This window comes from Callorhinus ursinus, unplaced genomic scaffold (assembly GCF_003265705.2).
Source record: "Callorhinus ursinus isolate GAN/ISIS: 27379988/994484 unplaced genomic scaffold, GSC_fseal_2.0 scaffold51, whole genome shotgun sequence".
In the NCBI taxonomy this organism is placed as follows: domain Eukaryota; kingdom Metazoa; phylum Chordata; class Mammalia; order Carnivora; family Otariidae; genus Callorhinus; species Callorhinus ursinus.
Genome location: NW_027397113.1, coordinates 9,605,732 through 9,630,730, shown reverse-complemented (window position 1 = coordinate 9,630,730; position 24,999 = coordinate 9,605,732). Strand labels below are relative to the sequence as shown.

The window sequence follows — 24,999 nt, the reverse complement described above, 5'->3', positions numbered from 1 at the left end:
GATAGATGTCTTTCTCTGATTGACTTATTTCGCTCAGCATAATACCTGCGAAGGGACAATGTGCACCCCAATGTTTATAGCAGCAACGTCCACAATAGCCAAACTGTGGAAAGAGCCAAGATGTCCATCAAAGGATGAATGGATAAAGAAGATATGGGGTATATATATACAATGGAATATTATACAGCTATCAAAAAGTATTATACCCTGTTACTTTTAATCCCACCTGAGAGTCCCTTAACTCAACATCTAGAGTGTCAATGGATTTGCCCCCCTAACTCCTCTTTTTGTTGGAGAGTCAAAAGATGCTAATAGATTTGGGTTTCAACCATCCAAAATTTGTATTTTAAGTTGAGGCTGTAAAGTGTAAAAAACAAGACTGCCTACTTCTACAATTTTAACTATGCTGTAAGCATAAAATTCTTATATAGTGGATTCATTTTAAACAATGCAATCGTGTTTTTATGCAACTGGGGAAAGTATTCATTTACTAATCAAAATTAATTGAGTGCCTACTCTGTACAGGGCACGGTTCTGTGTGCTTGAGAAAAACAAGGATGCTGTTCCTTGGATACTTATGTCATCTAAGTGTTAGATTTCCTGTGAAAAATAAAATCAAAGTTTAAGTTTAAAATCTTCTAAGGTTTCTAAAAATGCACCTGTGACCCAAGACCTGAGAAAGTGACTGGAGTAGAAATATTATATCCCAGCACAGAAGTCATATGCCTATTACTAATACTAAATTACTAAAATACTAAATTACTTATAATACTAATACTAAATTATTAAAGGACTTATGGATTTTCATTCTGGATTATCTAAAAACTTACTCATTTATTTATTCATTTGCTCAAAAAAAAAATTACATTACTACTTTGTGACCAAACACTGTGCTAAGCTATTACATAAAATTAAGGTTTTATATACTTTTTATTTGGGGTAATATAAAACAGGATAGAGCAGGCTTTATCTTAATACCAGTATATATGTGCTTTTTTCATATAAAAGTAATAAATGCTGGGTTTGAGTACCAAGACTTCGCTCAAGAAATATAACTGAAGCTATACAAGGAAAACCCAAGTGCATCCTATATTTAGTGTCTTCCCTCCTCAGAAAAACACAGGTTATTATTAGATTTCCAGAGCTCCAGGGCGTCAACCAATTGTAAATGCTAAGACTTAGGTCAAGATTTCATGAAATGCATGGATTCAGAGTTATCTTTCCAGAATCTACAAATACATCAAAGATACATACATATCACTGATTCATGCCAGGCCTATACAACATTTCTGAAAGGTTTTTCCAGAGTATATTTTGCATTTGTTAAATCCCTTTAAAAATCAATCAGTCACAACTGTCCCCTTGTCCCATGGAGCAGCTGCTGGCCAAACCCATCCCAAATTTGGGTGACTGGGAGGGAGGTGCCAAGGGTCCCCAGGCATCTATTTGTAGGAGTGATTTGAATCAGGGGAAAAGATCCTGCAGGAAGCTTTGAGTTCCAATATCTAAAGATCAAGCTGTAAGTGCAGGACATGAAGTCCAGTTCCCAGCCTGGGTCAAACCAGGCTTGATCCCCATGGAGAAAGGAGGAGTTCTCATTTGCACATGGACTATAACGAGGCTCCTGCTCTGTGAGGAAGACTGAAAAAAAATGCCAAGACTTCGCTCTAAAAATGGATATGCCTTGCCCGGCAATGACCATTGACAGCGGGCTCCCTGCTCAGTGGGGTGTCTGCTTCTCCCTCTCCCTCTGCCCCTCCCCACAAGCAGGTACTTATTATTTACAAGTAATAAACACTGGAGTTGAGTACAAAGACTTCACTCAAGAAACATAAATATTTCTCTCTCAAATAAATAAAATCTTTTAAAAAAATAAAAATGAATATCCCTTCACTCGCTTCTACTGGCTGGCTCACTGGTACTCAGCGGGCTGCACCAGTCTCTTTCTTCACTTGTGGTGCCTATCCAGTTTAAACCTCACCGCAATCTGACTTTATTTTCACAATTCCTGCCACTCACCTAAGAACTTAGCAACACTTATAATCTGGTACAGACTTTCTGGCCAAATATCACTTCATATAGTCATATAATGCTGGCTGCAATGTCCAGTTCTATTGGTCTCAGCCTACTGATAGTGATGTTATTGACCTGAATGCCTAAGGCCCTCGCCTGAGCCCTACTACTCATGGCAGCCCCCCCAGATGTTCCCCCTACCGAAACAAGTGGGGGAATGACCCTTGTGGTTCTTACTGTGATTGTAGGTTGCACTTCAGCAACAACCATCAGGAAACTTTGAAGGACAGGACTTACTACTCACAAGGCCTGGAAGGTCCACAGCATGCCCCAAGGGCCATGTGGCAAGGGAGAGAGACAGAGAGAAAGCACCAACCTGGGGTTCTGCCTTTATTAGAGTTGAAGGTAGAGTACCTACAGTTTCTTGGGTTCACTCTTTATGAGTGAATTTAAGACATAAGAGCTGGAATTAGGGCACAGGAAGGGAAAAGTGAGGTCATTCCAGCAGTTAGTTATCTACGTTAACCAGACAGAGCTTTCTAAAAGGGAATCTTCTGAGGTGGAGTGGCCTATTTTTTCTCTAGTTGTTTTGCTAGTAGCTGTGTTATACAGCTGGCAATTCATTTATTTGAGAGGGATGTCTTTGAAATGGATGCACTGGCAATCAAAAGCTTAATGTCAGGGACTTACACTGTAAGACAGAGGGGAAAACAAAGTCAAAGAGTAGTACAATGGAGTACACACAGCCAGAAGTGGGGCTGAGAACCATCCCTAGACCTTGTAATTTCACCAACAGTATTCTTTACACAATTCTGCGACAGTCATACAGCACAGCTCTTCCTGAAGGAGGCCTGAGAAAGCAAAGTGGTACAGATTCTGGAGCCAGGTTGCTAGAGTTAGAACCCCAACTTGCACATTTATAAGTTGTACAACTATGAACAAGATCCCTAACCTCCTCAAGCCTCAGTATTTTCACCAGTTAAAATAGTAACAATGGTTCAGTTTAAGTAGGATAAGCCAATGTGTTAAAGCAGCTAAACAAGAAGGCCGTTAGACCAGAGTGGTTCTTTTTTTTTTTTTTTTAAGATTTTATTTATTTATTTGAGAGAGAGAGAGAATGAGAGATAGAGAGCATGAGAGGGAAGAGGGTCAGAGGGAGAAGCAGGCTCCCAAGGAGCAGGGAGTCCGATGTGGGACTCGATCCCGGGACTCCAGGATCATGACCTGAGCCGAAGGCAGTCGCTTAACCAACTGAGCCACCCAGGCGCCCCGAGACCAGAGTGGTTCTAACGCCTTGATAGCCTACATAAGCAAACCGAAACCAAAGCCAGAATCAATGCACTCCAACCCGAGAAAATTAAACTTAAGAACAACTAACCACAGCTAACTAAGCTCTCTCAAATAAGGCAGCTGTCTAAACTACAGCCGATCAAATAATTTCCTTGCTTTGCTTCCACATCTTCTAGATAAAAACCTTTCCCCTAGCTCTTGCTGATGAGGTGTTCCCAACCATTTTCAATTTGGTGTTGCCCAATTCGAGTCAATGTTTGCTCAAACTCTTCAAATTTTTGATGTATCTGATTTTATCTTTAAACACATGTAAAGCACATAACATATTGCCTGGACATAGTAAATGCAAAAAAAAAAAGGGAGCAAAATAATTTTTAAACTATTAATTAGCATTTCCTTAAAGTAATGTAATAACGCTAACTATATGAAAATGAGTATCTACTACATACATGTGTGTGTTCAAGTATGTGTATCCATATACATATATACTATATTTTATATAAATATACACATATTGCACACCTACAATAAACTCAATTGTTAAGTTTCCCCAGTGTTACACAGATTTACTTCCATTTTTCTTACTAGAATAACCTGTTTACACAGAGGAAGTATGTGTTTTGTCCTGTGCATAAGTAAAATACAATTCCTCACAGCAATTTGGACGAAATATTTTATGCGGGCTTATAGCTGATGGAATGCTTATCATGATCCCCCAACAATGGTCTTAACAACATTGATTATATCAAACATAGTGGTCTCAGCACATTTCCTAGTAATGTCTTTGTTATCCTCATAATGCCTTTGTTGTTCTTAGAACCGATTCAAGGGAAATTAACAACATAACCTGCATGGAAAAATATTTTAAATGACAAAAGTAAAAGTAAAAAAAAAAAAAGTAAGTCATATTGGATGTCATATCATGACTGACTGCCTCTCCATTGTTGAAGGAAGCAGTTTTGAGAACCAAGTGACAAAAATTAGAATGAAATTAATTCTAAATTTCTAAACCCAGTTTATAGGGATAGAGAAAAGCAAAACTGGTTGATTGATCTGTAATATTATCAAAGGAATTAAGAAGTGCCAAGGAACTTTGCGTATCCCGCAGTTTGACTTATCATCTATTCTTGTCTATGTTCATACTGAATATATATGAGTATGTATTTGTATTCACTGAACAAATACAAATACATATTTGGTCCCCATCCAAGAACATCATCAAATCCAAGCTAATTTCCAAAGACTGTTGGGTAAACCTTAGATGAAAGGAAAAGATAGCTCTCTTCTCTCAAAATCAATCAATCAGGGTAGCAAGTTACAATAGGGAGTCATCTCATCAGAACTGACTCTCATTTCTACTAATTCCATAATCTTGACATTGAAAACCCATTCAAGTGAGTTCTTCTACAGCACATAAAATGCTTAGTATTGTCAGATTACTCTCTGCTCACAAACAGGTAAAGCAGAAAAGAACAATCCTAATGTCAGAAACTAAACAGCTTTATTACTTACAACTAAAACTCATATCCTCAGTGATATAATGACCAATACAAAATGTAAAGCCATTAGAACATCCTGGACATATTTTTTTTCTTTTAATTGAGAGGGCTGCACAGTAACAATGTATAAGGAAGCTAGCTATGAGACTAATAATAAAGTTATTGAGTTTATAACTGATTTTTGAACAATAAATGATCATAAAAAAATCTCGGTGGCTTTATGATATAACTGTAATTTGGCTCTGGCAAAAAAAATAAAAAATAAAAAAAGGTGTTGGTGTCATTTAGGCAATTTCTTTATAAAAGAAAAATCAGTCTCTATTCCCGAATGTTTTACTATTATTTATGTTTTACTAAATATTTACATCACAAGCTTGAATTTTAATTTTCCCAAAATACCAATCAAAATTTTCCTGGAACAAACGAGACTTCATAACTTTCAGTAGCTGCAGGACTGTCTGCTCTCCAGGTACTTTACTGCCTCAGTAAGTCTTGAGTGTTGCGTAACAGGAGTACCCGTACTTCTCAGTTAAATTAAGATCACAGTTTTTGCTTGAGGTTCCCCCCCGCGACTTCCTCATCTACCACATCAGACCCTTCAGAATCTTACAGTTGCTACCTCCACTTCTTTACACATCTTTTCACACACACTGTTTTAACAACTCTCCCCATCAAATAGAAAACTGACACCAGGTATAAACTGAAACGTAAACTCACCTCAGCAGGTGGATGAGAAAGTCATTCTGGTGTCTTGCCAAATAGCTTCTTCATTTATTTCTTTCTTCGGCTTCTAACTTTTTAAAAAAAAACAAAAACAAAAAAGGTGGAGGGTAGTCACTGACTCAACTGCCTTTTTCAATATTTACACCTCCTAAAATGCATTTGCGCTACAATTTTCCTCTGAGGACAGAGGTGAGGGACTGACTTTTCATCAGTGATCCTGAGTCGCTCTGCAGCGAATGCACCAGAAGGGCCAATATCAGAAATAGATGTTTAGAGAAGCCATTTCTCCAGACACCGAGCCGTAGTTCCCGCGAGTCTGACCACGTGGTCCTCAAAGCCCTAGTGAGTCTGCGCACACGGCCTTCCCCGCCCCCGCCACGTACCAGGAGTGGGTGCGCAGGCGCACGAGGGCAGCGCCTTCGCCGCTGCCGTTGGAGGCCCGCGTGGCCTGAGGAGCCTGAGGGCCTGCTGGGTCCTGGGCTCCTTGCTGCTTCAGTGATGCTTGCCCGGCAGCGTCTGGGAACCTGGCCCTGAGGGCGCTGCCCACTGACATCTGCCTCTTGATCTGGGCCTGGGCACTGGCGGGAGGCCCCGGACCGGGTGCTGGAGGAGCGCTCCTCGGCAAGGGGACCGGCCCGCGCCGGGACTCCGCTCCCTCAGCCTGGGCCTGGACCCAAGAGGGCGAAACTCGATCCTTAGGACCTTGAACAAGTAAAATGAAGGGTAATGATGTCGCTTTGCTTACAGTATTTCTTAAGTGTTAAAAGCTGAAAAAGGGGCGCGGAGATAGAATTCGGTGTCCCCCACCTTCCCTCTCCTGCCCGGTCCATCCTTGTGCAGTCGCTGGAACTCACCCACCGCCTGTGCGCCCAGCCCCGTCCGCTTCATGGAGGGTGAGCCCCTCGGTCGCAGCCCAGGACTGGCCCTGGACGTGGAGAAGTGAATTCCTCGGCTTCCGGGAGCTCACATTGCCTTGGGAGCCAGTCCTGATCATCCAGAGTTAGACAACACTGTGTTGTAGGAGGGCAAGGAGAGGAGTGCTAACGACTGGGGCAGAGAAGCCTTCCCAAAGAAGGTTGCTGTTGGAGCCATTAGGGCAGAAACCCAGGGAGGGGCTGGACGAGGCCGAGAAAGTGGGCAGGGCTCACGAAGGGCTTTATCGGCCCTGCCAAAGAGTTTGAACTTTATTCTGAAGACAGGAGTCGCATCCCTGCTAAAGATGGAGAAGTGGCTTCCAGACATAAGCTCTCTGTGACTGTTCCAGAATTCCTGTGTCTTTAAGGCAGGGGTAGGGAATGAGGATAGGGTTGGGAATAAGGGCTAGGGGCTTGTTCTGCAGCTGCTTTTTGGATTAGTGATGAGATCACCAGAAAATAAAAAGAAATTAATTTTTATTTTTTATCTTTTTTTTTTACGAAAATGAGATATTAACTGGGTTATGGAGTATTGTAGAATGTTTTTCTAAAAAATTCTAACCATCATTTATTCCAGAAACAATATTGTAGAATTTCTTATTTTCTTCCATCAATTAAGCTGAAGAATTTTAAACACCACATGCAACCTATTTTTTCTTGGTACTTCACCTGGGGTGGTTCTGGTGGGGGCCTGATGGAGACTATAGGGATGCTAAATATTCTCCCCAAGTCACTCATGGTGTTTCCACTAGCAACTGTGAGAATTTTTATACATATAAAAAGGGCTAATTGTTTTTTATTATTTTCCTTTTTTCTCAAAAGTGACAATAGCAATCTAGATATAACTTCCTCATTACTTTATATATGAATTCTGTAATTCTATGTCTTTTATTTAAGCATAACAGAATGATTAATCTTAATCTTGGGTGCCTTTAGGCCTGCCTTTCTTTGGCATTTCTCAAAGGTGCTGTTTAATATATGAAACTTATTCTTTATACTTAAGTTGTTAACATACTGTTTTCTCTACTGTCAATAGCTCTTGTATTCTTACCTAGCTTTTTTCTGTCTCTGTACTTTATAGAATTAAGAGATATCAATTTTAGAAACCAAAAATCAATTTTAGAAACCAAAGACGCATTAAAATAATCAAATCATGAGATTTTAAGGGTATAGGGAATGAGCGGTCATTTATTCAAACCCTCCTTTCGAAAGGACCAAGATTCAGGGTTTAATATCATCCATTAGATGATCACCTGGCTAAGTGGCATGATTCATGTTACTGACCTAAGTAAGACCTGTTAGAAGATGTAGAACAATGTAATGTCACATCCACAAAGGATATAGTTATTAGCCAGGTTTTCTGAACACCAGAAATGCAGGAATAACGGGGTGGGGGGCGATAACAACAAAAGAACCCCTAGGAGAAGACTTTAGGATTGTGGAAGCAACTTGGTAAGTTGTCTGATGGCAGAAAAAGTTCTTTCACATAAAGAAGAACTAGATAGCAAGTATGTGACAGAAAAAAAAAAATCATGAGCCCATGATGAATTTAAGTACAAGAACTTGGTTTTGAAATGCAAATATGGCATTATGAATTGCATTGAACTGATTATGAATTGCAAATAAGTTGTTAAAAGCTTTACTGAAAATTCTCTAACACTGTTCCCTAAGTGTTCGTACTTTATCATCCAGAGTCACTGTTTACAACTCAGAGAGAATAACTGTAATATGCCTCTACTTTTTAGCCTTAGAGAGAGGGTTTTCACTTATGGAGGCCATTATTCAGAATAGGTAGATGCAAGCTGATGCCTTTACAAAATTAAGCACAGAAAGAAGAAAGCAATTGCTTCAGAGTTTGGGGAGGTGGTTGTAAAACAGTAGGGAAACAATCAAACTTAAGTATTTTCTTTTGAGCACAGTGTGTATACGTGTTTTGTATTGTTTTGTAGAAGTTTGCTAATAAAAATATCAGCAAAGATTAGAAGCATAATCATCTAGAGGAAATGCTGGTAGTATGGCTCCATGTATGTGTTCAAAAATCTCTACAGCAGATAGTCTTGTTTTAGGGGTAAGTAAGACTTCACTTTGACTAAATTCAGGAATATTTCAATTTACTAAGGATTATTCTTGAATCTGGAGAGGGGCATATTTGGTTAAGTCAAAAATGGGTTTAAAAAAATTTTTTTGAGTATAGTTGACACACAATGTTACATCAGTTTCAGGTGTACAACATAGTGATTTATACATTATGCTGTGCTCACCACAAACATAGCTACCCTCTGTCACCATACAGTGCTATAACAAGATCACTGACTATATTCCTTTTGCTGTACCTTTTATTTCTATGACTTATTCATTCCATAACTGGAATCTCCCTGTATCTCCCACTCCCCTTCACCCAAAAAATGTTTTTTTTAAATACTGATTGTCTTCTACAAATTTTAACTGATCTCATGTCTCTTCATACACAAATATGTGCTCAGATAATAAGCATACTGACTAAACCAACATACATAGGGTAGTAGATAAATACCAAAAAGGAATAAAAGAAAAAGAAGTATTTTTTTTAAACTGGGAGAGGGATCTCTTGCTGATCTCTTTCAATTACTGTATTGATGTCTGTGTAATTTAATGATTATTAATTTGTCTCTTCAATTATAAACAGAGAGCTTAGCTATCTCTTAATAAACACCAAAGAATTATGAAGATCATGCTCTTTCACATTTGAAAGAGAAAGAACTTTTCCACCAGATGTGAACTTTTCCTTTGAACTTGGCCGCTGTGTAGATTGTCTCCCATCTGACTGTTCAGCAGAGGTTCTTAATCTCTTTGGAGTCACAGACCCCTTCAGACATAGGAAGAAAGCTCTGGATCTTCTCCCCAGCTTCATGTATATATTGTAATCCTTTGCACTCATATTTCTGTGTGTGGAGAAGAGGCCTATGACCTCCTGAAATGCCATTCATTGGATGTAGGTTAAGAACAATTTTTAAATGAGAAAACCCATCTTGTTCTTCTCCACACACTAGCAGCCTTGCTTTCTTATAGAGTTCTTTTCAAGCTTTCTTTACTTGGATATTTCATAGTATTATATAGGACAACCGCCAGTTATAAAGGGAGACACTATTTTTCAAGCTCACTTAAGAGTTGGGAAAGTCATGTGGGATTAGTGTCCATTCTGATGTGCTTGTTCAAGAGATGTTTACTGGATTCCCACTTTTAGAGGCTGGTGACAACAGTGAGATCACTTTACAAAAGTCCAGGCTCTCAAGGATTTTGCTATCTAGTAGAAGATTTTCTCCTAGTCAAATCCAAAGAATCTCTGAAGATAATGCCTTTCTTCCAAATTTGATGCGGAGGAAATCTAAAATTCTAAATCTATAAAAGTGCATAAGATTGTTACTGAAAAAGTCATCTTTCTATAATGGAGTATTCTCTAAAATGTATCTTTAATATTAGCTGATTGCATTTATGTGTTTTTAGACTACTTTACAAAGAGCTGGAACTATTAAAGTTAAAGCATTAAATAGCTTCCTATTAAAGTTTATGTTAAGTAAAAATAGTGTATCCTCTGAAATTTTTACTTTTTTTTTTTTATTATTAAGTAGGCTCCACACCCAACATGGGGCTTGAACTCATGACCCTGAGATCAAGCATCACATGCTTTACCGACTGAGCCAGCCAGGTGCCCCAATCCTCTAAAATTTTTAAACAGTAATTAAAAATTTGATTCAGTATATGAAATATTAGTCCACATATAAATTGAGAAATAAATTTACTGGCACATATTTACTTGGATTGTAATTATCTTCTTACAAATTAAAGTTGGGTAATAATTCACCCCTCCACCAGCTCATCCCCTATCCAATAGGAAGACCTTGTACAAGCAAGCCTACACTGGATATTCTTTGTATCTCTGTGTTGGACTGTACCTCACAACAGCATGCTTGTGATAAAGATACATACCAAATATACCTTGAAGGCAAAGGTAAACCTTCAAAAAGATGCAAAAAGTGGTTCAACCTTAATAATTACTAATATACAAGAATATATTGGATATAAGGTTTCCTGCATCCAAATAGATTAGTAACCATATTTTCCCCCAAATAGCTTCAGTGTTCTCCTCTCATGCCATTACTTGATAGGTAGGGAGGATAGCCAGTAGTAAGGGTCAGATTGTCAACTATTTTATGGGAGAATTGACTAGAATTATCATTGAACAGTCTGATGCTCCAAGAATGGTTGACTCCTATTTGGTAAACCTCAGTACTTCCTGGTTAGGGCTTTCCTTTGGGGCTAACCAGTCCAGAAAATACATGGTAAGTGCATTGCTATTTAACTTTTATCTTTCACAAAAGTATTGAATATTTCTTAGAGTTAACACTTACTGGAATAATGTTATAAATTACATGGTTTTGGTACTAATATCATTTTCTTCTCACAGGCTCTCCAGATTATGATTGGCATATTTCATGTTTTCATGTGGTATTTCCTATTGATTTTGTATATGGGACAAATTAGAGGAGTCTTTGGGACGTATGAACCTATAACTTACAAAACAGGATGTGCTTTATGGGGAATTATTGTGAGTAGAATATATTTATATGATTTAATCATTCAATAAATACTATTCATGCCACTAGTGGAACATAGGGAACAGTTTTTAAACAGAGATTTCAGGAGAATTATGTAAGTAAATCCCATGTTGGTAATTTATTCAAAATCAAATTCTTTCTTTCAACACATGTTTTTTTAGTACCTTTAACTTACCAGTGCTGTTATAAGAGATGTGGATACAGGAGGGAATACACAATGACAACCTTAGGTTGGATTGTCTTTAGATATGTGAAAGACAAAGAATCTTAACCATAATATCCATTAGCATGGTTAATTTTCGTATTTAGGGTCCTTATCTTCTTCACACAATGAGTCTACTCACACATTTTCTAAATTTGTCATTACCTGCATTCTTCTGTGGTTTCTAGATAGCCATAAGTTAGTAGGAAAATTTGAAAAGTATGGCATCCTCAAAGCTGAGTGAACAAATAGGGAAAGATAAACTATATTAAATTCTGTTATTTTGCCAAATAAGGCTGAGAATTGACCACTGGAGTTAGCAATAAACTTGACAAGTAGTTTCAGTGGTATGGTGAAGCAAAACCTGACGGGAGTTGGTTTAAGAAATAATGGGAGGAGAAGACTATAGAGACAGCAAATAAAACTCCTTTAAGGACTCTGGTGTAATGTGGCATTGAGAAATGAAGTAGTAGTGGGAGGAAGTTTGGATCAAGACAAGGTTTGCTTATTTGTTTCAGTAAGTTGGAAGTATCATGTCTTTTACTGAGGGGACTGAACCAGAAGAGGGAAAATCAATATGAAATAAATGGAGGGAAGGAGGGATTATTAGAATCCTGTACTGGGATAGGCAAGAGGTGATGAATTTTAATACACAAATACTTAGGTTCATGGACAGTTCATCTCTAGCAGTGGATCTCAATTAGAGGTGGTTTTGCCCCTCAGAGGACATTTGGTGATGTCCGGAGATATTTTTGGTTTTCACAGCTGGGGTAGGCATCTAGTAGGCCGAAGCCAAGGATATGGCTAAATACCCTACAAAGTATAGGATAGCCCTCATAAGAAAGAATTATCCATCTTTAATGTAAATAGTGCCAAGGTGGGTAACAGGATGGAAAGGCGGAGAAACAAAGAAAGGACAAATTTTGATAGGTAGGTAGATGGGATATTGGGAGCTTGTGGAACTTTTCTTCTGATGGCTTCAAATATCTCAGTGAATTAAGAAGCCAGATCATGAGCTGAGAAGGAGAATGGGATAATGAATTGGTTGTTTGAAGAGAGGATATGAAATAGTCACCTAGAAAAAGAGAGTGTATGCATTGTGGAAAAGTAGTTAGACTTTCACTAAGATAAAGAGCTCACTTAAGCTTTAGGAACAGAATGTGTGTAGTGAGATATGGGTCAAGAGGGTTGTGTGTCTTTCTCAAGTCCTGTTTGGCTGCATGGGTTCAGGCATTCAGTGAGAAGGAGAACTGCATTTAATCAGGATTTGGGTTTAACCATGCATCTGTGATCAAATAAGAACAGTGCAAACGAGTTGAAAGTGTATATAAGTGAGTGTAATAGTTAACCATGAAATTTAAGCTGGTGAAGTAGAGAATATAACAGAGAGGTGAGGGGCTTGATTATAGATGCAGATGGGTTCAAAGAATCGTTAAAGTTGTGATACTACAGGACATGATGGAGAAAGATAGAAGCTGGTGGTCATAGTGGGATACTTGGAAATGAGATTTGAAAGATGTCATCCTTATTGGCAGAAACAAGCACAAGAGAATGAATATGGGAGTGAGTGACTGAGCTAGGATGGGGTCAGAGGATTAGAGAAGAGAAGTTCAAAGAAACATAAGACCCAGGTATTAGAAGGATTTTATATATATATATAAAATGTATCTTTATATATATATATATCACACCAAGGTTTAAGAGGTGTTAGAGAGAGAGTGAGACAGAAATTAAAATCACCAAGACTAGAGTGACCAAGTCATCAGTTGATGACTTCAGCCAGGCTGGATAGTGGTGATAGAATCTGATGATGTTTGATTCAAAGCTGGAGGAGAGGGAAGTTATAAGGGCTGGAAGAGAAAATGGCCACCACTTGAGAGGGCTACAGAGAAAGCAGTGGCCCCTAGGAGATCCTCTGCCTTTATACATTGGCTCACAATTGTCAGAGCATTGCTTTAGAAAACAATAGTGGATTTGCAGACAAAATCCAGATGATTCGTGACCTTCAGTGTTTAATTGTACATGTTATAAAAATAGCATGTGTAGCTCCTAGAATAAATTATCTAAAATTTCAGTTAAATTTAATCCAGTGCAAAACTCTCATAACCTTGAAAGGCATTTTGTGAAGCGCGTGGTTTGGTAATCTAGCTACAGCACACTCCAGTTTATAATTCAACTTTATGTTCTTCTGTTCACTGTGTACCTCCTCAGAAATCTCAGCTTTTATTACAGAATGAAGTGCTGTGTGTGTAAATTTAAGTTATCCTGGAGGAGTTAGTAAGCTTTAAGGTTTGGCCTTCCTATAAATGGTATAGCATGAGTGCTGTTTTTCCACAGATTATCATTTGACTTAGATCTTTGTAAAATCCACTAAAACAGATAAGACAAAAGGAATGTTCCAAGGGAAGTATGCAGCTCACCTTCAAACAGTATGACATAACTTTACACTTCTGGGAAATAGACAAAGTAATCTGGTGTGAAATAATGGAAACTCTTTTTAAAAAAGGCAAAAACATGAATTACAGTTGTTACTTTAATAATGGCCACAGTCTCAAGAGATATATTTTGTACAAACACAATTTGGAATAGACTCATGAACCACTTTTTTCACATTTGGATATGTATACAATAATTGCAATCAATGGCTTTATTTTATTAGGAAGGATAGCATTTGAAATGATAATCAAATGAGTTCAAAAGGCATGCACAGATATAAGCAAACTTGGCCCCTGATTCAGGACTCTTTAAGTCATCTTTGGTATATACCACAACCTGAATTCTGCCCACTGTCCCCTATGTTTCTGTGATTAGTGACCCAGCTATTAGCTTTTAGTTCATGACTATATGATGGAAACTTGTCCTGACCCCTTCTACTGAAACTTCTTTATATTTTGTTATTCTTGGTATTCTAAAAATAACTGACCTGGAAGAGGGAGTTGTTAAAAATACATCTTAAGTTTATGAGCATTATCAATGAGTATTTATAAATATGTTTTTATATCCAGTTTATCATTGCAGGAGGCTCCATAATAAGAGCAGTAAGGCATCCAACTCAAGGCATGGTAAGTGGAGAGCATTGCTTTAGAAAACAATAGTGAATTTGTCACACTTGTCACAAAGCTAAGTAGGTTTTAGTGAGTACCTAAGCAATGAAGGAATCTACCCTACTTGTAAAATAATTAAATGACAATCTAGGAGCACATAACTTACTGTAGACAAACTTTCTATATTAATTAGAATCATTATGTAAAAGTTCTAAATTTAAATATAGGGGTTTTTTTTTTGTTTGGTATTCTACCTTATTTTAACATTGTATGAACTTTACTAGTGAAAAAATTTAATAGGACCTAATAATGCCTTTATATATAGATAAAATATTACTGTAAAACTTCATTGTCCTAACTACCTAGTTTGGGAACAGGATTATATCTTGTAATAAGATAGAGGATCTGTCCAGAAGATCCATCTATGGTATAGATAAGATGTTGGAAAGAAAAAAATCTTAGACTCCTAGAGCTAAGAAATCAATGTGTCTGATCTCACAATTGTACAGATAAAAACATATCCAAAGATATTGATAGATTTCCCTAGAGAATGAAAATCCTGGATTAAAAATCACTGAATCTTGTTTGGCTTATTTCTACAAGCAGTCATTTTCCATCTTTTTTTGTTTCATTTTCCATTTTATAGTGGATCTCCTTTTGTTCAAATCCTATCTTAACAATCTTTCTTTCAAATGACTCAGAATATTGTAAAATACATTTTTTAGCTCAAATGGAAGACTGATGCTTACTGATGTGATATTTCACTGTTCCCTCCAGATTAACTGGGTTTCATGTAAACCAGGAAGATATTTTATCGTAATGGCAAGCATTCCAGCACCTCTAAAGCTTCAGAAACTAGATCAGAGTTTTGACAAAATGATTTTTTTTCAGCAATACAAACTGTTTAACCTAAGTGTTTATTCAGAATATAACAGGTTTACCATGTATCTTCTTTTCAGATTACATTTGCTTTGATGATGAACATCTTCTGCATGATTGTTGCAGTTATTGCATCAATTCTAACAACAATTGAGTTGTCTTCTTTTAATTCCGTGTCATACAGGAATTATGGACAAGCAGTAAGTGACCATTCAAACAATTCTCTTCCAAGGTTTTAAAGCCTTTGGAGGTAAAATAAGACTTTTATTAGTCTTCAAGAAATTCTTTGGTTTAAGTAGTAACCTCTTGATTGAAAGTTTCAATTCAAAAATAATTCTAACATGATTTTTTGGTAAATATTAATAGAATGTTTGAATTCCTGACATGCCCAATTAAAATAAAGCAAGTAGATAATGTGAAAGCTTCAGTGATAAATGTATATGCATTAGGCATGGGGTCACTGATGATTCTCTTAATGAAAGAAATGTATAATCCTAGACCCTAAAACCATTCCCAAAATCAACAAAAGAATTCTGCTACTGATGCATATATTTGGAAATGTAGACACCTGGTAATTTCTGGTTTAACACAGAGCTTTTCATACACAGCCTATTTTTTTTAAGATTTATTTATTTATTTTAGAAAGAGAGAGAGCGCAAGTGGGGGGAGAGGCAGAGGGAGAGGGAGAGAGAATGTCCTCAAGCAGACTCCCCACTGATCCTGGAGCCCAATGTGGGGCTCCATCACAAGACCCTAAGATCATGACCTGAACCAAAATCAAGAGTTGGATGCTCAACCAACTGAGCCACCCAGGCGCCCCCATACACAGCTTATTTTTCTGTCTCACATGAATTTTGTTTTGTGTTCAAATGCTACATGTGCGTGAATCTGTCTTGTTTCCATTTAATTGAATATCCAGTCACATACTTTGTACCAGAGAAGTAACTGTATTTCTTCTTAAGATAGTAACATTCTCCAGTAAATGTGAATATCTTTCCTGATATCACAACTGATTTATTTCAATTGTGTTGGCTTTAAATTCAGAATTACAGAATATTAGTGCTGCAAAGGACATTCAAATGAGAATACATTAGAGTAGAGCTCCTCTTTATTATTGAACAACAAAACAAAAAATAGCAACTTGAAAGTTTTAATTCAAAAATAATTCTAATGAGAAGACTCATTGTAGATGAGGCATAATCCTCCTGCTCCCCCTACCTCAACTTTCCTCTCTCTATACCTGCACTATATTGTGAAGGGGCCATCAGTCGAAGGAATCCAAGCATGAAGAATAAAAGCCTAGAGGACAATGGAAGGTTGAGAGAAGATGTAATAGTACCCCAAAATGGATTGTGTGTAATGAATGATGGATTGATTTAAATAAGTATACATCAGATTTTCCCTGTACATTGTAAGAAAATTCTCCATTTTCCCTGGAAATTCATTCTGGCAATCTTCAGTTCTAATTTTGGTGGCAGAGATAAGGAAGAAGAATTAGGTTATTAAGTGGAGGATTGGACCAAATTATGTTGAGCTGACCACTCTTATTCAGAAGCTTATAATCATCAGTTTAAGATAATAATGGCATAATTTCCAGGACTCTCCTTTTGCAAACAGTATTACAAACCACTGTAGACTGTATTTATCTGAACTCAGTATTAATGATCAATTTCACAGTCTCCCAAATGCACAAGTTTCAGTTTTGTTTGCGGTGATTAATTACATGAATGAACTTATATATTAGACCTACATTTCTAACCCACAATCTTCTCTTAGAGGGATTATAGAATCCTGTTCTACATTTACTAAGGCAGCCAACATTTTACAAGATTTTCCAAATGCCAGCTTTTCTAACATAAGCAAGCTGCTTGGCTAAACCCATAAACTCATCAAGTTATCAGTGTTCCCAGGTAGGTTCAGCTATCCCAAAAAGTGCATGCCTCTGAAACACACTTCTCTTATAGCAAAATGGTTGATATTCTAAATCCAGAACCAGGCTGACTTTATTCAAACACTGTCTTCAGTACTCACTGTATGTGACCCTGAGGACACGTTTCTTAACTTCCCTGTTCCTGAGTTTCTTTATGTGTCAGTAGAGAAAGTACCAACACATACCTGTTAAACTGTTTGTCTCCCAGACTCCAGGCCTCTTATTCTAATGGCCAGCTTGATGTTTCCACTTTGATATGCTTCTGTTGTCACCATCTCAACTTCAACAGATATAAAATGGAAAAAGTTTGCCTCCTCAAAAGTACTGTGCTGCAAGACTCCCTTATTTCAGCCTCTAAAGCTGAAAACCTTGATGTCATCCTTCACCCTTCTCTCCACTGTCTTCCCGATTACCAATTATTGCTTATTATTCACTTTAATTTTTATTGACTAGGACTCTCTTAGTTGTAAGTGACGGGAAATACAACCCAAATTGACTTAAGCAAGAAAAGGGCACTTACTGACTTACACTGGACTCAAAGGCTTAAAATCGCCTGTCAAGAACTCAGTCACTCTCTCCGCTGTTTGCCTCTTTGAACTTCTCTGGCAGATACCTTGCTATTTTCAGGGGCAGAATTTGAGAATAACACTGACACATACAAGTTAAGGAATGTGGACAAAATGACTTTTTACTATCTTGGCAACAAAGAGGTCACCAGTACTTCTCAGCTAAAATGCTACAATTGTGTTTCTGCCAACAAAATTAAATCAGAATTCTGATAAGGTAACTTGATATTTCACACCCTCTATAGCCTTTTCTTTATCCTCCTGTTACTATCATATACTCCCTATACCTGAGTGAAACTCGCTTTATCATTTTCTTAAAACATGTTCATTCTTGCATTCATTTTTTTCCTCACATTATCAAATCATAGGTCATGTGATATATATTTTAACTTTATTATTGTTTCTATTTTATGTCTCCATTTCTTAATTATTTTGTCACACTTTTAATTTATGCTATTACATTTTTTTCTGGAGCAAGATAAGTTACAAAAAAACTAGTAAATGAAAATTTAAAGCTGCTTAGAATGTTGCTTCCCTCCATTTTTCTCAGTCTTACTCTTGCTTACAATGTCTTACCTCTTTATGAAGCCTTCCTGGATATGAATGGCTTAGGGCAAACCTCCTGTCCCCTCAAACTCCTGAGCAAGTTTTTATCCATTCTGACGTATGTAACCGAATTATATGTTACCTTATATTATCTTTCTGTCTTTTCTACTTGAATATAAACCTTGAGAAAGCAGGAATTTTTTGCCATTTCATTCTTACTGTCTACTCCCTACCACCTAATAGTTTCTTGCGTAAAAGATACTAAATAAACCCAAAAACAGAGAGGGAGGAAGAGAAAGAATTGAAGGAGAGAGATTGTAATGTTATTCTTTCCAGGTCTGAATATCATTCTTTTCTTTCTATAGCCAGCACAAAAACTACATTCATTTTTAGGATTAGGACCAATATCGTTCATCCTGATATGTAGTTGAAAATATCTTTCTGATCACAACAGAAGGGATCTGCTTTATTATCCCATCAAAATCATAATCACTGTATACTTCCAAGTGAGATGTTGTTTGAGGATTTACTCATCCTTCCACATCATGTTACAGCAATTTCCATGTGAGATTTTTATCACCACACATACAAATTTAAGTAAGTTTGTAATTAGTAACAGTTGTTTCAATACATGAGAATTGCTTGATAAAATCCCTTAGTAGCTATCTTATCACTGGAGATAGAGTCAAATCTTATTGACTGAAGAGCTTGGATAGATGCTGGGAATGGCCAGCAATCCCTGTACCAACAGATGAACGATGACTCCACACTTTGCTGTAAAAGAGAGGAGAAGGCAAGGGGGTCAGTGCTCAGAGACGACCCTTTGCCCTTCTATTCTCCCACCTTTATTGGTCCTTCAGGTTAATCATAAATCTTTATCACTTTATCACTGTTTCTCAAGCATGTGATGTGTGACAAGGGGTCTTACTGCAACTAGGAGGATCTGTTTATGGGAATGATATGATCTGCTTGTTCTACAAGTTCTGCTAAACATAGCCTAGGGGACAGTGCATACACCTCTTAGATCACAGGGCAGCTGTTTGAGCTAAGAAGGCTTCGGGGAAGGCAACTCCCCACGGCATTCCTATGGCAGAGTGGTCACGCAGGCCTCAGCATTCCAAAGGCCTATGCCCTTCTCTGAAACCTTCCCTCACCCCCAGCGGCCTCTGTGTTACCTTTTAGCAAGCCAGGTATTATGGATGATTTCATGCTCTACATTAACCCCAACAGATAGAGACTCTGTCATGAAGAGAATAATGAGAATGAAGAGTTGTAAGAAGTGAGACAAGGATGCTGAGTGATGAAGACCACCAGTGGAAGCTGAAGATAATGAGCTGGGGAAATTAAGGGTGGGAAAAGTGGAGTGGAAGGCAAAGTAGTAGAGATGACTAGGGAAGTTGAATGGTGAAAGCAGCTTATTTATTTTTCCTGTTTTCCTTGACTCTCATAGTAGGAGCTCCTTTTGTGAACATATTTAAAGATAATAATGCAAGATTTCTCCCTATTTTCTGGTTTCAGAAACTTGGAAGAGAAGTTTCACGGGTTTTACTGATATCTTACCCCTTGGAATTTTCTATTGCATTAACATACTCAATCTTTGGCTGTATTGGTTTGGTAAGTGTTTATCTACTCTGGCAAATCAAGAGATGCTGATTTCTAGCACATACAGTCTATAAGAAGATAACACAGTATGTTAGAACTCGTGAAAATGGAATATGTCACAATATTTCCTTTAAAATTTTCCCTTGTTTTTATTGTTCATAAAGTTATGTAAGTAATACATGAAACTATAAAGTAAAATTATAGAGTAAAAAGTTATTGTCCTCTTACTGTAGTCCTCATCATACCCACCCATCCAAATATATAACAAAAAAGACACAAACACACAGACACACTATACACAGTTTTCTTGTTTACTAATTGTGTGATCATATTCATATTGTTTGTCACATGATTTTTCTCAACTATCATAAACATCTTTTCATTATAAAACAAAACAATACCTTTTAGTAGCATCATACTTTTCCTTAGTATTTATTTTGACATTTTTTCTTGCTGCGTCCTTAGTTTTTTTCCAGTTTCTTTTTATTATAAACAATGATCTTTACATGTACGACTAGTATGTGTGTAGGTATTTGATTCCTAGAAGTGTAATGACAAGTTTGATAACATCCCTAAATGCTGTAATAATACACAGTACTACAAAAGTTTATGAGAATGATTATTTTATACAAGCTTTAAAAAAAACTAGATATCAGGGTACCCAGGTAGCTCAGTTGGTTAAGCATCCAACTCTTGATTTCCAATCAGGTCATGATCTCAGGGTCATGAGATCAAAGCCTACGTAGGGCTCTGCACTGGGTGTGGAGCCTGCTTAAGATTCTCTCTCTCTCTTTCTCTGCCCCTCTTCACCCCACTCTTGCATGCTGTGCTCTCTCTTTCTCTTTCAAGAAAAAAAGAAAAAAGAAACTAGATACCTACATTCATTCTTTCACAAATATTTATGGAGGGCCTACTATTTACTAGGCATTATAATAGGCACTAAGGATGCAATGATTAACAAGACAACATCCCTACCATCAGGAAGTTTCCTTTTCAGTGGAGAAGAAAGACAATTAACAAATAAATATATATCTACATCTACACAAATATAGATATATATTTAGGTGTGCATAAATTATAAACAATGATCTTTACATATAAAACTAGTAAGTATTTGGATTGGATTAAAGCCCACCCTAATTAGTTATTATGACTTCATTACTGTTTTAAGGACTTTATCTCCAAATACAGTCACATTCTGAGGCACTGGGAGTTAGGACTTTAACATACGAACTTTAAGGGGACACAGTGCAGCCCTTAACATGGTGTTTAAGCAAAACTGCTGACCAGTCATTGGCTGACTACTTATGCTGACCAGGGGAGAACCCCATTAAACCAGTCTTAAAAACAAAAACATGAATTTAAAAAAATGGAAAGCATAAGTAGATATAGCAAAGGCCACACACTGCAAGGGACACAGACTCCACAAAATTAGTACAGGCAAGTCACAAAAGGCAGTAATAACAACCATTCTGGGGTGAAGATAAGGGAATTAGAATCCAGAGTCACTACACTATATTGTCTAAAATACCCATTTTTCAACAACAAAAATATGACATGCAAAGAATAGGAAATGGTGACATATACACCTGAATAAAAGCAGTCAGTAGCTACAGTTTTTTGGGGGAAGAGAATGACAAATGTTGGGCTTCACAGAGACTTTAAAGAACTAAAGAAAAAATGTTAAAAAAATGAACATGTTAATTAACATTAACATTAAAAATGATGATAATGATTCATCAAATAAGAGTATGAATGTCTATTACCTTGATTGTGGTGATGGTATCATGGTATTTACATATATTTAAATTTGTCTAATCGCACCCATTAAATATGTACAGTTCTTTGTATATCAGTTATACCTCAATAAAGTTATTAATTTTTTTATAAATAATATAAATAAAAGAGATGCTAATTATTAAAAAGAACCAAATGGAAATTCTTTAGTAGAAATACAGTTACCGAAATGAAAAACTCACCAGAGGGGCTGAATAGCAGATTTGTGCTGACAGAAGACAAAATTAGCAAACATGATAGAATGATATAGATCATCCAATCTGAAGAACAACAGGAAATAAAGAGAAGAAAAATTAATAGTGCCTCAGAGATCTTTGGGACACCATCCAGTACACCAACATATGAATAATAAGAATCCCAGAAAATGAGGGAACAGGAAAAATAGTTGAAGAAATAGTGGCCAACGTTTTCCTAAATTTTATGAAAAATATTATTCTGCATATGTAAGAAGCTCAGTAATCTCCAATTAGAATAATCACAAAGAGATTCACTCCTAGACACCTGAGGACCAAACTGAACTAAAAAAGAGAGAAAATCTTAAAAGCAGCAGGAGAAAAATGATTTCCTGTACAATAGAACCACAGTAAGATTAACAGCTGACTTCTCATCAGAAACAATAGAGGCGTGAAGGCAATGAGATGGCACAGCAGAGTGTTGGAGGAAAAGAGTCAAGCATGAATTCTGTATCCTTTAACTAACATTCAAACACAGAAGGCAAATAAAGACACACACAAGTGAGCAGACAGAATGCATGGCTAGGAGAACTGCCTTACAAGAAACACTAAAGGAAGTTCTTTAAAAAGAAGTGATATCAGATGGAACTCAAAAACACATGAAGAAATACAGAGCATCAGTAAAGGTAATTATTGCAGATGACTGTAAAAAAACAATATAAATATACCTTTTGTGCTGCTCTTAACTGATTGAAAAGACGGTTGCATAAATTGCATTGGGCCCACCCAGATAATCCAAAATGATCTCCTTATTTTAAAGTCATGTTATTATCAACCTTAATTCCATCTGTCATAACTACTCAGCTTTACCTTATAGAATGACAGAAGCCATGGACAATATATAAATGAACGGATATGGTTTTGTTCCAGTTAAACTTTCCAAAACAGATAGTGAACCGGATTGGGTCCATATTCCAGAGTTTGCCAACCCCTGTTCTATAGATATATATTGTCTCCTTTTCCCTCTGAAATTTTAAGAGATAAAATTATAAAATTAAAAACATTGCACTGTTGAGCATATAACATGTAGGTGTAATATATAGGACAATAATAGCGTAGAGGAAGGTGGAAGGAATAGAGCTACATGAGAATGAAGTTTCTGTATTTTACTGGAATTAAAGTAGCATGCACCTGAAGCAGTTTGTGATAAATTAAGATGCACGTCTAGTTCCTAGACTGACACTAAGAACACAAAAAATATAATAAGATAACAAAGAAGATAATATACAGAAAGTATTAATAGGCAAAGGAGGAACATAAAACACAAGACCTATAGGAAACTAATAGCAAGGTATTGGGCATAAATCCAACCATTTCAATAATAACATTAAAATAAAACTACACTGAGATATTCATTTCCTAACAGAATGATTAAGTTTCAAAATACAATTCTAAGTGATGATAATGCCGATGGATAAAAGAAACCTCTCACTCCTACTTGGAATATAAATTATTACAACTTTGAAAACCTTTGGGGCATTATTATGGAAAGTTAAGATGCTCATACCCTATCAGTAATTTTATTTATTTTTTTTAAAGATTTTATTTATTTGTTTGTTAGAGAGTACAAGCAGAGGGAGTGGCAGGCAGAGGGAGAAGCAGGCTCCCCACTGAATGAGGAGCCCAATGCGGAACTGGATCCCAGGACCCTGGGATCATGACCCGAGCCAAAGGCAGACGTTTACCCAACTGAGCCACCCAGGCGTCCCAGTAATTTTAGTTTTTAGTATATACCCAACAGAAATATGTGTGCATATGTACTAAGATACACTTCCATGAAAGTACCAATATATTCATAATAGTCCCAAAGTGGAAACACTGCAAATGGGTGAATATATTGAAGTATATTACTCTAATAAAATTCTACATAGTAATTAAAATGAACTATACCTATACTTAACAACATGGTTGACTCTCCCATATATAATGTTAAATATAGAAAGACCCAAAGAATGCCTACTTTATGATTCCATTCCGATGAAGTTTTGAAATCAGGCAAAACTAAAGCTGAACTATCATCTTTACAGAAAGATGCAAGTAGTAAAACTGGAAAGAAAAGAAAAGATTAATTACCTAAAGGTCAAAATCACAAGTTACTTTTGGGAGGAAGAAATAGGTAATAATTGGGAAATATCATGACGAGGTAACCTTTGGGGTGCTGGCATCTGTTCATAGTCAAGAAGAATTTTTTGTTGTTAAAGTTTGGAAGTATGCCAAAAAGTCACAAGTGTCTGGGGCACCTGGGTGGCTCAGTTGGTTAGACATCCAACTGTTGATTTCGGGTTGGGGCTTGATCTCAGGGTTGTGAGTTCAAGCCCCACGTTGGGCGCCACAGTGGATGTGGAGCCTACTTTAAAAAAAAAAAGTTACAAATGTCTAGTAGGAGTTAAGAGAGTGGGGTAAAGTATAGTTGGGACCCAAAGAGGACACATGGCACTTTAACATTTTATTCTATAAACATCAGCACTGCTTATTTTTTTTAAAAAACTAAGTATTTGTTACATGTATGATCTTAGGAAGCATGATATGATTTATAAGAGGTTAATTTTTTTTTCAGAGTCATCATCATAATGAAGATAGTCTCACAGCTGTTACAGAGGAAGCTGAGAGCACTTTTTAAAGACCTTAGAAATGTGAGCTTTTTCCTGGTGCTCATACCTGATGTGGGCCCTAATGATATCTGTATAACAAGGCTGCTACAAAGCCCACAGATTTTGTGCAAAAGAAAATACAAACAAGTTGGGATTTTTCTTCTTGGTATTCAAAAATTTCTCTGCACATATTTTTGTAGGCTCCAAGTAGAAAGCTTTTCCCTATTTAAATATATTATTACAGGAAAAATTTATCTTCTCTCTCTGAACATGTCAACTCTAACTCTGAAGCTGTCAACTCTCCCTAACAGAGCTTTTGTAAGAGACCATAAAAAAAGATTTGTGATTGTCTTTAGAGTACAGGCAATAAAGACTTGGAGCACGATACTATGTAATTCTCAGGAAAACTTTAAATAATGTATGCCCCTACAAGAGTACATTTCAGTATGAGTTCTTCTACCTGAACTAGCTTCTACCTGAACAAAGTGTGAATCAAAAGTCATCCAACTCATAATCCCTTCATTGTTTTTCTTTGACTGCTCCTGTCCTCATTAAAGTTCCTTTTTGCCCTGAAA

The 24,999-nt window shown here is 36.8% G+C and overlaps 1 protein-coding gene and 1 long non-coding RNA gene across 3 annotated transcripts; one reads left to right on the top strand and one right to left on the bottom strand.

Annotated features, from left to right (window-relative positions):
* Positions 1-2,388: 2,388 nt before the first annotated feature.
* LOC141370970 (uncharacterized) lies at positions 2,389-5,831 on the bottom strand. The gene is made up of 2 exons (XR_012375514.1): positions 5,520-5,831; positions 2,389-2,864 (listed from the first exon to the last, which is right to left on the bottom strand). It is a non-coding gene; the product is annotated as an uncharacterized lncRNA (long non-coding RNA).
* A 105-nt stretch (positions 5,832-5,936) lies between these two features.
* Positions 5,937-24,999, top strand: MS4A13 (membrane spanning 4-domains A13). Of its 2 annotated transcripts, XM_025878976.2 has the most exons (7): positions 5,938-6,248; positions 8,389-8,507; positions 10,884-11,024; positions 14,242-14,298; positions 15,240-15,359; positions 19,720-19,815; positions 24,391-24,999. In XM_025878976.2, exons 2-7 carry the CDS (start codon positions 8,454-8,456, stop codon positions 24,451-24,453), a joined length of 531 nt encoding a protein of 176 aa, XP_025734761.1. In that variant the 5' UTR covers positions 5,938-6,248; positions 8,389-8,453; the 3' UTR covers positions 24,454-24,999. The 2 variants fall into 2 exon arrangements, with proteins under 2 accessions (XP_025734762.1, XP_025734761.1); XM_025878977.2 differs by lacking the exon at positions 8,389-8,507 and having other exon boundaries at positions 5,937-6,248.